Source organism: Saccopteryx bilineata, chromosome X (assembly GCF_036850765.1).
Source record: "Saccopteryx bilineata isolate mSacBil1 chromosome X, mSacBil1_pri_phased_curated, whole genome shotgun sequence".
NCBI lineage: Eukaryota > Metazoa > Chordata > Mammalia > Chiroptera > Emballonuridae > Saccopteryx > Saccopteryx bilineata.
Genome location: NC_089502.1, coordinates 138797832 through 138810126, shown reverse-complemented (window position 1 = coordinate 138810126; position 12295 = coordinate 138797832). Strand labels below are relative to the sequence as shown.

Genomic DNA, 12295 nt, shown 5'->3' with positions numbered 1-12295 from the left:
AATTGATTTGGAAATTATAAAGACATTTAGAGAGCAATATGCTATATCACTAAGATTACTGGGTAAGCAGTTTTGGATTGATGTAGCTTAGTTTATTTAGAGAATAAAGGGGAGCACATTTCTAATTTTACGTATATTGACTTTTATGTTCCCATTGCAGTTATAAAATAGATTTCACTGGTGGTCTGTCATCAGATGTCTAGAACCATATCGGTTCCCAAAGGACAGCTCACCCTATCCAGTATTGAAGAGTGAACAATTAGCTTCTGTGTTTCAACTTTTTTATATAAAAGGTATAAACGGAACAGAGAAGAGAGCTTAAATCCTTACCCACCACTAACCTGGATGTCCTACAAACTGTCTCTGAGCCTCAGTTTGCTCATCTCTGCTATAGGAGCTGGTGCCACCGTGGACGCTTTGAAAACCAAAAATGACTGCATGAGAGACAGATCAGGGCACAGAGGAAGGACTCACATCCCCTTCTGCTCTTCTCATTAATGGCTGAATTAATGAGCAACCTTTTTCTATATGAAACTGATAAAATTTGTGTTTAATGCTTTGTATTTCACACAATAAGGATGTTTATTAAATGTTTTTTATTGACTTGATTTAAAGCACTGGAAGTGTAAGGGTCTAAGCACACCAGAGGAATGTGTTTGAGCTAAAATTCCCGATTGTGGCTTGTTACAGCTCTTCTCTCGACTATGATAGTATAACCTTGAAGGGTTGCCAATAAAGTTAATAATTTATAAAGTGTGGCTTTCCCCCCAAAGACACTTGAGCTGAGTCTTTTTCAAGTCTGAGTGAGGTCACATGCTTATTATAAAAATCAAAATCACATCATGCTTTGAGAACTGATATGTAGGTAGTTGTTATCATAAGTTGGCATTCAAGGAAATGAACTTTTCTTGGTTAAGATGGTGTGCTTATAAATCAGATTCTTACATACGATAAACCTGAAAGTATATGCTGAACTCTTTTTACCTTCTTTAGAGTTCTGTAGTGGAGAAAAAGTTTTCAAAACTTATTCACTTTATCTTTTTTTAAAAAGATTATGTTTTAAAATAAACAGTTTTTAAGAAAACATTGATTTCATCATTTCCCCCACTGCCTTTGCTAAATTAGCCAGGTGGCATAAACAGTTTGTATCTTCTTTAAAAAATATATTGATTTTAGCCTGACCAGGCGGTGGCACAGTGGATAGAGCGTCAGACTGGGATGCGGAGGACCCAGGTTCGAGACCCCGAGGTCGCCAGCTTGAGCGCGGGCTCATCTGGTTTGAGAAAAAGCCCACCAGCTTGAACCCAAGGTTGCTGGCTCCAGCAAGGGGTTACTCGGTCTGCTGAAGGCCCGCGGTCAAGGCACATATGAGAAAGCAATCAATGAACAACTAAGGTTTTGCAACGCGCAATGAAAAACTAATGATTGATGCTTCTCATCTCTCTTTGCTCCTGCCTGTCTGTCCCTGTCTATCCCTCTCTCTGACTCACTCTCTGTCTCTGTAAAAAATAAATAAAAATAAATAAAATTAAAAAAATATATATTGATTTTAGAAAGACAGAGGAAGTGGGAGATTGAGAAAGAGAGAGAGAGAGAAGGTAGCATTCATTTGTTTCACTTAGTTGTGCATTCATTGGTTGCTTCCCATATGTGCTCTGACCGGGGATTGAACCTGTAACCTTAGTTTACTTTGCCAACACCTGTTGTAGAGTTGATGTTCACATCTAGCTCACAGGAGAGAGGTCTGAGCTGGAGATGTAAACATGTAAATCATCAGGATTTGGTCAGGAGCCTAGATGACATCCAGGGGAGCTTGTAAAAAGAACAAGGAAGACAGGAAAGGCCAGGATCATAGCAACTTCTCTTACTGGTTCTCACTTAATTTAGACCCTACACTTCTCTATTAAGCTTGGCTCACACTAATATAAAACTCAGTTCAACTTAACTGACTCTTCTCATCAGAACATTACTGCTCCTCCTCACAGCAATGCCGACTTTCTGTCCCTTTAAGAACCTTGTGGGTCCACCATTATAAAATTTCCTCGGGCTCCCATCTGTACCCTGGTTGGGAATTCCTGGGCTGCTTATCTTGCCTTGACTCCCGGCTTGAATTATGTATGCCGTATCCAACTCTGTTAAACTCACCCAGGGCCCCACAGTCTATCTTTGATCTAATTTCCAGAACTGACTGATGCGGCCCACATAAAAGGGACATTTCCCTGGGCAGTATCACATTATATGTAATAACCCAAGAAATCGGTTAATTCCACCTTTACCTTTCTTCTCAGGAAAAAGTACTCTTTAATGGCCGAGTTTCACAGAAAGGGGTTAGTTTAATATCCATCTCCATTGGATTCAAGTGACATCTACTTTTGTTCCTGTTTTGTTCTGGTTTCCATTTTAGTATCACCATGGACTCACTGATTTTTATACATTTGGTACATTTCAAGCAATTATCACTCCATGAATTTTTGATGTTCACACTGTCCTACTTTTGAGAAGTAGTAGCCACTCTGAGCTGGCTGCTCTACCCTCCGGCCATACTCCTCCTCTCCTTTGATAAAAGCTGAGGCAAGAAATCCTGGCTCAGCTTGTTTGATCCTGCCCCAGACCTCAGCTCTGCCACGTCCCCAAGGAATCCTGGGTACTTGGAGCGGACAGAGGCAGCATTCATACTCTGCACATTGGTGATTAAAAGAAATAAAATGAAACTTCTTTTGTCCTGATTTCTGCTACAAACTGTATTTGATAGTAACCAAGTACCCCCAGGAGATAAAGGGATCTTCTCTACTGGAGAGTTCAGCTAATACTTGTAGACTGGAGAGACATTCAGCTAGAAAATTAGCGTTTGCAAGGGGAGAACACAGTCTTATAATGGTGGAATCAGACCGGCACCACCTCAAATCAACAACTGATCTCAGTATCACTAACAGCAGGGGGCTTTGACATGTTAATATCTTAGGTGTGATCACAGTATTGGATTCACAAAGAAAAATCCTGATCTTTTTGTTAAAATAATTCTTACTGAGATAGAATCCACACACCATTCAATCCACCATTTAAAGTGTTAAATTCAGTGGCTTTTAGTATATTCACAGAGCTGTGCCTCTGCCTCCACAGTCAATTTTAGAACATTTTCATTATCCCCCAGAGAAACCCCATACCCCTTGGCCTGCACCCCTCCTCCCTCCATCCTCCCATCTCCCAGCCCCAGGCAACCCCTAATTTACTTTCCATAGATTTGCCTATTCTGAACATGGAATCATGCAATATGTGGTCCTTTCTGACTGGCTTCTTTCATGTAGCATACTGTTGTCAGGGTTCATTCATGTCATAGTATGTATCAGAACTTCATTTCTATTTATGGCTAAATAATATTCCATCATATGGATAGACCACATTTTATTTATCCAACCATCAGTTGATAGACATCTAGGCTATATACAGCTCTTGGTTATTGTGAATAGTATTGCTTTGGATGTTCATGTAAATGATTTGAGTACCTGTTTTTAGTTCTTTTGTTTATATACTCAGGAGTATAACTGCTAGATCCTATGCTAATTCTGTTTAACTATATAAGGAACTACCAGACTATTTTCCAAAGCAGTTGCACTATTTTAAATTCCCACCAGCAATATAGGAAGGTTCCAATTTTTCTACATTCTCATCAACATTTGTTGTTATGTCTTTTTAAGCATTAGCCATCCTAGTGGGTGTGAAGTGGTATCTCATTGGTCTTTCCCCGATGGCTAATGATACTGACCATCTCTTCATGTGTTTATTAGCCATTTGTGTGTCTTCTTTGGAGAAATATCTATTTCACATCCTTTGCCTATTTGTTTTTAGAGCTGCTTTGGGTTCTCAGCAAAATCAAGTAGAACATACAGGGCATTCTCACACACCTTCTGCCTCTACACACACAGCCTTCCCCATTGTCAACATCCTGTGCCACTGTGGGCACATCTGTTGCCATTGACGAACCAAGATTGACATGTCATTTTAACCAAAGTTCATAGCTTACATTAGGGCTCACTCTTGATGTTGTGCATTCTATGGGTTTGGACAAATGTGTAATGACATGTGTCCACCATTATAGTGTCATACAAGATAGCCTTATTGCCCTAAAAATCCTCGGTGCTTCCCTATTCATCCCTCTCTTACTCCCCAAAACCCCTGGAAACCACTCATCTTTTAATTATCTCAGTAGTTTTGCCTTTCCCAGAATGTTGGAATCATACACTATGTAGCCTTTTTGGACTGGTTTCTTTCACTTAGTCACATGCATTTGAGATTCCTGTATGTCTTTTCATGGCTGCATAGCTCATTTCTTTTCAGAACTGAACAATACCCCATTCACCTATTGAAGGACATCTTGGTTGCTCCCAATTTTGACAATTATAAAGAAAGCTGCTATAAACATGTGCAGCTTCCTTTGCCCATTTTATTTATTATTACTTTTTAAAGTGAGAGTAGGGAAGATAGTGGGACAGAATTCTGCACACACCCCAATAGGGATCTACCCAGCTACCCCTGTCTGGGGCCAATGCTCGAATCAACCGAGCTATCCTCAGCACCTGAGGCTGATGCTTGAATCAAGTGAGCCACTGGCTATGGAAGGGGAAGAGAGAGAGAAGGGGGGAGAGGGAGGAGGAGATAAGCAGATGGTTGCTTCTCATGTATGTCCTGACCAGGTACCGAACCCGGGACGTCCACATGCTGGGCTGATGCTCTATCCATTGAGCCATCCAGCCAGGGCACCTTTGCCCATTTAAAAATAACCTTTTCTCTCTTTTTTGAGTTGTGGTCACTTTTATATATTCTAAATACAAGCCCCTCATCAGGTGCATGAATTGCTAACATTTTCTCCCATGCTTTGTCTTGTCTTCAGTTTCTCATTGGTGTCTTTTGAAACATAAAAGTTTTTAATTTTGATGTGCAGTTTATCTATTTTTGTTGTTGCTGTTGCTTGTGCTTTTGGTGTCATATTAAAGAAATCATTGTCTAATCCAAGGTCATGCATTTTCTTCTGAGAGTTGTATACATTTAGCATTTACTTGAGGTTTTTGATCCATTTTGAATTAGTTTTTGTATATGGTGTGATATCCTTATATTTTTTATAAATGCAGAATAAATAATTTAGGCATGAATATATGTCGACTATAATTTAAAATACTTCAGAAAAAATAGATGAAACAAATATGGAAAAATTTTGACAGCTGCTCAGTCTAAGATGAAAGGTTTATAGGTGCTCATTATACTCCCAATTTTTTCAAAAATTCTTTAAATAGTAGAAAGTAAAAGATAGAGAAATAAAAATCAGAAAAATACTTGATTTATGAGTGAAAATGTAATAGAAGAAACTTGCATTAATTTTAACTAATATTTCAGAGTAAATGATAAACTTTAGCATTTTATAATCAGTTGTAAATTAGTTGTCACACTGCTAATGAAAACACAACAGGATGAATGAATCAAGGTGTCTTGGCACTGCTCTTAGGGACCAGTGTTCTAGAGCTTCTCCCTCTGACATGGCAATTCCTAGCCGCACGTGCCTGTTGAGCGCTTCAAATGTTGGTGTCCAAGTTCAGATGTGCTGTGTTGGCAAATTTTGACTCCAGACTGGATGGTAAGTAATTTAGGCTTTGTGGGCCAAGAGGCAAAATGGAGAAGAGATTATGTAGGTGCTTATATAACAACAGAGAAAACAAATCTTCACAATGTTTTTATTGATGGAATCCCAAACAGTATATAATTGAGTACAGTTTTTTTGTAGTACTCACCTATGAAAGGAAGTCTTTCTTGAGAGGGATATTTCTATCTTTTTAAAATTTTTGTTTATTGATTTTAGCGAAGAGAGAGGAAGGGAGACAAAGACGGAACATTGACCTGTTCCCCTATGTGCCCTGACCAGGGATGGAACTGGCAACCTCTGTGCCTCTGGTAGAAGATGTAGCCAACAGAGCTGGCCGGCCAGGGTAGGGGGATATTTCTCTTAAGGGGAGTTCAAAGGTAGTGTAGCTATTATCATGTAGATTGCAAACGTTCACGTGTGAAAACAATGCACGGCTCTCAGGTACACAGAGGCAGCCCTGGGGGTCTGGCCCGGGACCACAGTTCGCAGACTGCTGTGGCTGCACACAAGTCCTCTGCAATGACTGTTCGGCTTGAGGGCTCGCCTTGGCTGCGAGGCACGTCCATCGCTTCTCCCAGCACTCTGCCTCTCCCTCTCCCTCAGTGTCTACTTAGTCTGGTTCTTTGGCTTTCGCCCACGAGACAGGACAGAAAAGTCAAGAATTGTGCTCTGGAGCTCTCCCAGAGAGGTGACACCTCAATACTTCAGGACAACCCAGGGCTTCGAAGCCTAGCGCACCGGGGCGGTGGTCAGCGCCTGCCTCCCAGCACCCTCCGGCTCTCCCTCCATCCGCGCACCCCTACGCTCTCCAACTCGCCTTCTCCTCCCCTCCCTGCTTGGCTCCTCCACCACCCGGCCCAGCCGCGGCGCGTTCCCGCTCCGCCCCCAGCCCCGGCCCCGCCCCCTGCAGCCCCGCCTCCCGCGGCCCCGCCCCTGCAGCTCCGCCTCCCGTGGCTCCACCTCCCGCGGCTACTTCTGGCCGGTTCCTCTGTCCGCCCGGCAGCAGCGCTTTCCCGCTCCTGCTGCAGCCTCTGGTGCCACCGCTACCTGCGTCTCCGCCGCGCACCCGTCGAGCGTCAAGATGACCAACATCGTGCTCTTCAGCGGCAGCTCGCACCAGGACCTGTCCCAGCGTGTGGCCGACCGGCTGGGCCTGGAGCTGGGCAAGGTGGTCACCAAGAAGTTCAGCAACCAGGAGACCAGGTGGGCACCCCGCCGGGCCGGGGAGAGCACCGGCCGCCCAGCTGCGGGGCCGGGCCAGGCGCTCCCCCTTCCGGGGCGGGCCGGCCACGACGCGGCCTCCGCGCCACCGCCGCGGCGCCCCGGAAAGTCGGGGAGGGCAGCCCCAGCCCGGAAGGGCGACCTGGGAGCGGCCACGGCGCCTTGGGGCGCGGTGGGCGCAGCCGGCGGGAACCGCCTGGGTGCGGGACCCGCGGGGAGGGCTGCCCCGGGTGTGTTCGCCCGGGTGTCGTGTCCCTGCCGGCCGGAGCTGATCCCAGACCCCGCGTGTTTAGGGAGCTTCCGCCCACGCCCCCCGCCGGGACTGTGGACCGGATTCACCTGCGATCGCTTAAAACACCGCTTCCCGGGCCTGGCCGCGAGGGTCTGAGCCCACGGGCTGGGGATCCGCGTGCTAAAAGCTACGAGGCGACTCTCTTGTGCAGCCAGGGTGCAAACCTTTGGGTTAACCAGCAGGTGTGGTTGTGCAAAGGGTTTAAAGAGCGTGGGAACTCCGGGGGCGCACGTGCTGGGTTGCCCTGTGGTTCCTCTAATTTTTCTGCCACAAACATGATGGAGTTTCAGCTCCGTCAAAGATCTGGGACTTGGCTGTGCCCAGCAGCCAGGACATGGCTGGATTGGAAGTGCCACTCCTGTCTCAGGTCCACGAGAAGCGCTAGCCTCTGCTCAGTGAAGGCAGGCGGTGGCTCCGTGTTCCATCTGCCTGAGTCCCCAAAGCTCTTTGACTAACTTCAAGTTGGTCTCGTTTTCCCCTTCCCCTTTAAATGTCTGGCACTGCACATGGTTACAGAACATTTTTTAATTTGGCCAAGACCCGGCTTCAACATTTTCAACAAGTGGTGCTGGAACAATGGATGCCAGCTGGAAAAGAAAAAAGAAAAAGCAACTCGATCCTACTTTCTGCCATCTCAAAAATTAACTTGAAATAGATCATAGACCCACATGTAAAACCTACAACTAAAAAATTGTAGATGAAAATATAGGAGAAAATCTTGATGACCTTGGGTAAACATTTCTTAGCTACTGTGGTATTATAGTAATACAAATGGGGAAGGTGGTGGTGTCAGCGCTTTAGGAGAGGTGAATCCTTTCTTCCTAGCGAGAAATTAAAATACAGTGGCCCTGATGATGATATAAGAGAAGACACATTTGTGACCGAGTAGCAGGTGGTATTAATGCTGGGAGTTCTTGAGCTAAGGATCTCATCCGTGCAGTTTAACTAGGAGGATGTCAAGGGCTCAGGGGAAAGATAGTATAGATAGGCTTGAATGTTGCAATATTTTGCCAATCCTACTCAAGTTTCAGTACCGTTAGGACAGAAGAATAGGATTATACTTTTGTTCAGGAGGTGGCAGCATATAAGTAAAGGAGAAATTTCTAGATAAAGTGCCTTTTGCAAATGCATCTGTCACTTTTCCGTGTTATGTGAGTGCAGCCCAATCCTTTCCTGCTAAAGAACGTGGTTGATGTAGACCAGAAGTCGATAAAGTGAAGTCACAGCTGGATTTCTGTTGGGTGAAACTCACTTAGACATTGAAGTATTAAAGCAGACTCAATTTTATTTGGTTTTGAGTATGTTGTAACTATCACTTGATAATTAGAAATCATGAGGTCTCAAAAAGCACTCTACATGAAGTCTTGGAATCACATATATACTTACATTTTATGTTTTTAATATCAAGGCTATATATAAGAGGTTAACTTCTTGACTTATTTCCCATGAACTGTGTATGTGTAGGTCCAGAGGTTGATTTTTACCAATAGTCCTCTCTGTACCAGGTACTGTGCTACTGATCTGGTTTTTACTATGTGCCCCTAAGAAACAGAGGGCAAAAGGAAGAGAGAACTGATTGAATTCATGTAACGGGCCCCTTCCTGAATCTCTTACTGAGCCAGGACCAGAAATCTTGTTTGCTGTCTCCTAGTCATCATTGCTCCTGTTCCCTATTTCTCAAATACTACCACATTGGATGCAGAGCCTCCTGATTTGACCTTCTCATCTCCGAGTCATTTCATATATGGGGAAATGTCTGCCTGGACTTTACTGGGGACCACGGAAATGCCATGATGACGTCCTAGGACGGCACTGATGAAGGTGTCTGAATGTCTCTTGTAACGTTTTATCCTGGTCAGTTAACCTGCCCACAGAGTCGTTAGCTGTGTTGTAAGACCTGAAGTTCTGGTTGTCTCTTGTGTAACAAATCACCCACAACTTCATGGCTTAAAACAGTAATTATTTAGTTGACTCTCAGATCTGCAATTTGGGCAGGGTTTGGCAAGGAAGGCTTATTTTTGCCCTGTATAGTGGCATTTGGGACAATTAACTGGGACTGGAGGGTCCGCTTCTAAGATGACTTACCCATGTGGCTGGTAAGTTGATACAAGCTTCTGCTTGAAAGCTTGGTTAGGAACCTCTCCACGGGGCTGCTTGAGCTTCCTCCTCATGGCATGGAAGCTGGGTGCCAAGCATGAGTATTCCAAAAGATGGGCTGTGGGGGCTGCCATCTTTTCGGGCCTGGGCAACGTCACTTCCGCCACATTCTCTTGTCAAGCAGACTCCTCCCTGCTCCAAGGGGAGCCTGTTGATGGGAAAAATGTTAAAGAGTCTGAGGCTATCTTTTAGTTACCACATCTAGGCATTGTGGACTCGGATAAACTCATCAACTTTCTTATTTTGGGATCAGTAAAGATCCTTTATCCAAAGAGCAAATGGATGCTGCCTTCTGGGCCACAATTTTTAAAGGTCCTGGAATTAAAGGTCAGTTTTGCTTGTCTTCATGAGTTGAAGCAGGAATAGCTTTGGGAAAAAAGTTGCCATGGTAATAGTATTTTCTGCCCTCCCCTGGACTGCTAGTTGTATAGGGATTGAGGTTCCTGAGAAAGAAAGGACAGAGAGACTGAAATTTGGGGATAAACCATCATCACACCAGGAACTGGCAAAGTTGTTTTGTCAGGGGCCAGATGGTGAATATTTTAGACTTTGCAGGCCACTGTCATCTCTGGCATCAGACATTCTGCAGGCTAGACGTCCATCCTGAGTCACTGCGTTCTTTCTGGTGGCCGCAGGGGCAAATCCATTTCCTGGGCTTTCCCAGCTTTTAGAGGCTGCTCACATTCCTTGGCTCTTGGCCCCTTCTTCCATCTTCAAAGCCAGCGACAAAGCATCTCTGTGACCTCCCCTGTCTCCCTCTTCCACTTTTAAGGATCCTTGTGATTACATTGGTCAACTAGAACAATCCAGAATAGTCTCCCTATTTGAAGGTCAACTGGTTAGTAACCTTAATTCCATCTGCTACCTTGATTCCTCTTTGCCAAATAAACTAAGAGATTCAGAGGTTCGGGGTATTAAAACAAAGATGTGTTCAGGAGGCCATTGCTCTGCCAACCACGTTATTCTCAACCGTGGGCTATAGATTGTGGGCCCATGAACTGCATAATGTTGTGACTTCCAAATTGACTTCATCCCACGGTTGATGTGGTGTTCACAAAGGCGTTACATATAGCTTCTTTGTACTCAATATAGGAGGGAGTATGTAGAATTCTGTCCGTCCCTCGTCCTGAGATTGGCATCACACATCCATGGCTGAGCGCATGCAAGAATATGACCCCTATGACCAAAACTCATTTTCAGATCGTGTCAACTTGGAAAACTTCCTTTTTGTCTTCTAATCTACTTGAGGTTGGGTAGAAGCCCTTAATGATTCAGATAGACTGCTATATGGTTTCCCCAAGAGTACTTGTTTAAACAATACATAAATGCTGCAAAGAACATGGCAGATAGTGTCTGTTGTAAAAGGAGCCACAGCTTGCTTGTGGGAGTGGGTGTTGTCAGGGCTGCAGCTTGAGGTGTGAGGAGTTCGAAGGAGGGTGATCTGAGGTGGTGGGGAAAGTCGGAACAGCAGATGTGGGTGGGTATGGCTGCTGTCCGTGCAAAGGGGGTGTGTTTGGAATATTTCTCGGTGTCTCCATTAGCTGGGTGCAACATTCTGCATTCTCATCTCAGGATAAGAGTTCATGGGAAAGCAAATAAGAAATTCACACTGTGCTCAGATGGTTTCTAATGCAGATTTGCCTTTTGAGAATGGGGCAACAGAGCGATGCTGTCCTTGGTTCTCAGCAGCGCTCTGAAGAGCCTGCCTGAGCACATGGCACCGCATGGTGTTGCTGCCTTCCCCATGGAAGGCGTGTGCCCACGGTAGGCAGGCTGGCTCGTAGGTCGAATGCTCAGAATTCTCTACCCGAAAGACAGAAATTTCCAAAGTGCAATTTTTAGAGAATTTTTAAAGCTCCTATTTACTCTTCTCAAGAAACTGCTGGACAGTGCAGGTCAGCAAAACAGGGAAGTACACCAAGAAAGAGTACAGAAAGTGGGAAACGGCCGTGGCAGAGGGAATCCCCAGGGCAGCTGGGCCCTGGCCAGATGGGCCCAGGTCACACGGCCATGGGCGAGCGAGGCGGGAGATACTGTGGAGGCCGCACTGGAGGCCCCAGACCTCGCGGGATTTAGATGGTTAGCCAAGGCTTTAGGCTGGAACATGTGTTCAGTACTTAGAAAACTTAGCGGATGAAAAGATAAGATAAATTGCTCCAGGGAAAACAAACCCCAAGTAATTGTGCGGCAGAGGGAAATACTAGAAACTTTGCTTTAAGCTTACTAGATAGGCTCCGCTCTGATCAGCATTAACGCAGTTAAAATGTAGCGCTCACATTTGGTTAGAATGTTGGGACGATGACCAAACGAGGTGGAGAGGTGGCATATAAAGTGGGTAGTAGGAGGGAATGGAGTTAAATCCTCATCTTGAGAGCGAGGCGTCAACACGTGACACCTAGAATAAATCAAGATGAAGCCGTGCAATCATTATCTAGAGACTTGAAGATAACTATCAAAAAACCATATCAAGCGTTGAAATTGGTTGCCTCTGGGCTGTTTGTTATAAGCCTTACAGAATGGTTTGAATTTTTAAAGCACTGTGCACATGCTTAAAACTTTAATAAACATAAATTATTAAATATAATATTGAGTAGAAAACAGTTAATATAGCAAGACCAAGACGAATTTCTAAGGAGCATGTCAGATCCCCTCAGGAATGAAAAAGGCCTGCTTGTAAGGTGGCCCTGGGCTGGCCTCTGGAAACTCCGCAAGGGTTCCCTCCGCCCCCGAGAGGAAGGGCACACTGAAGGGACAGTGTGGGGAATGCTGAGAGCCTGGGAGTCTGGCATTCTGGTACATGCCAGGCAGGGGGTGCCTACGTGACCAGCCCCCCCCCCCCAAATAAGACCCTCCAGGCACTGAGTCTCTAATAAGCTTCCTTGGTAGATAGCAAGCACTTCACACTCCTCACAGCTCACCGCTGGGGGGAATTAAACCCGGCCCGGGTGACTCCACTGGGGACAACTTGTGGTGGCTTACACCAGGATTCTCTC

The 12295-nt window shown here is 45.1% G+C and overlaps 1 protein-coding gene across 1 annotated transcript in view; it reads left to right on the top strand.

The window, feature by feature from the left end:
• The first annotated feature begins 6600 nt into the window (after positions 1 to 6600).
• PRPS2 (phosphoribosyl pyrophosphate synthetase 2) overlaps positions 6601 to 12295 on the top strand; it is a 28555-nt gene continuing 22860 nt past the window's right edge. Inside the window, exon 1 of the mRNA XM_066249315.1 lies at positions 6601 to 6835. Within this exon, the coding sequence (XP_066105412.1) occupies positions 6714 to 6835 (122 nt within the window). The 5' untranslated portion in view covers positions 6601 to 6713. The remainder of the gene's footprint in view (positions 6836 to 12295) is intronic.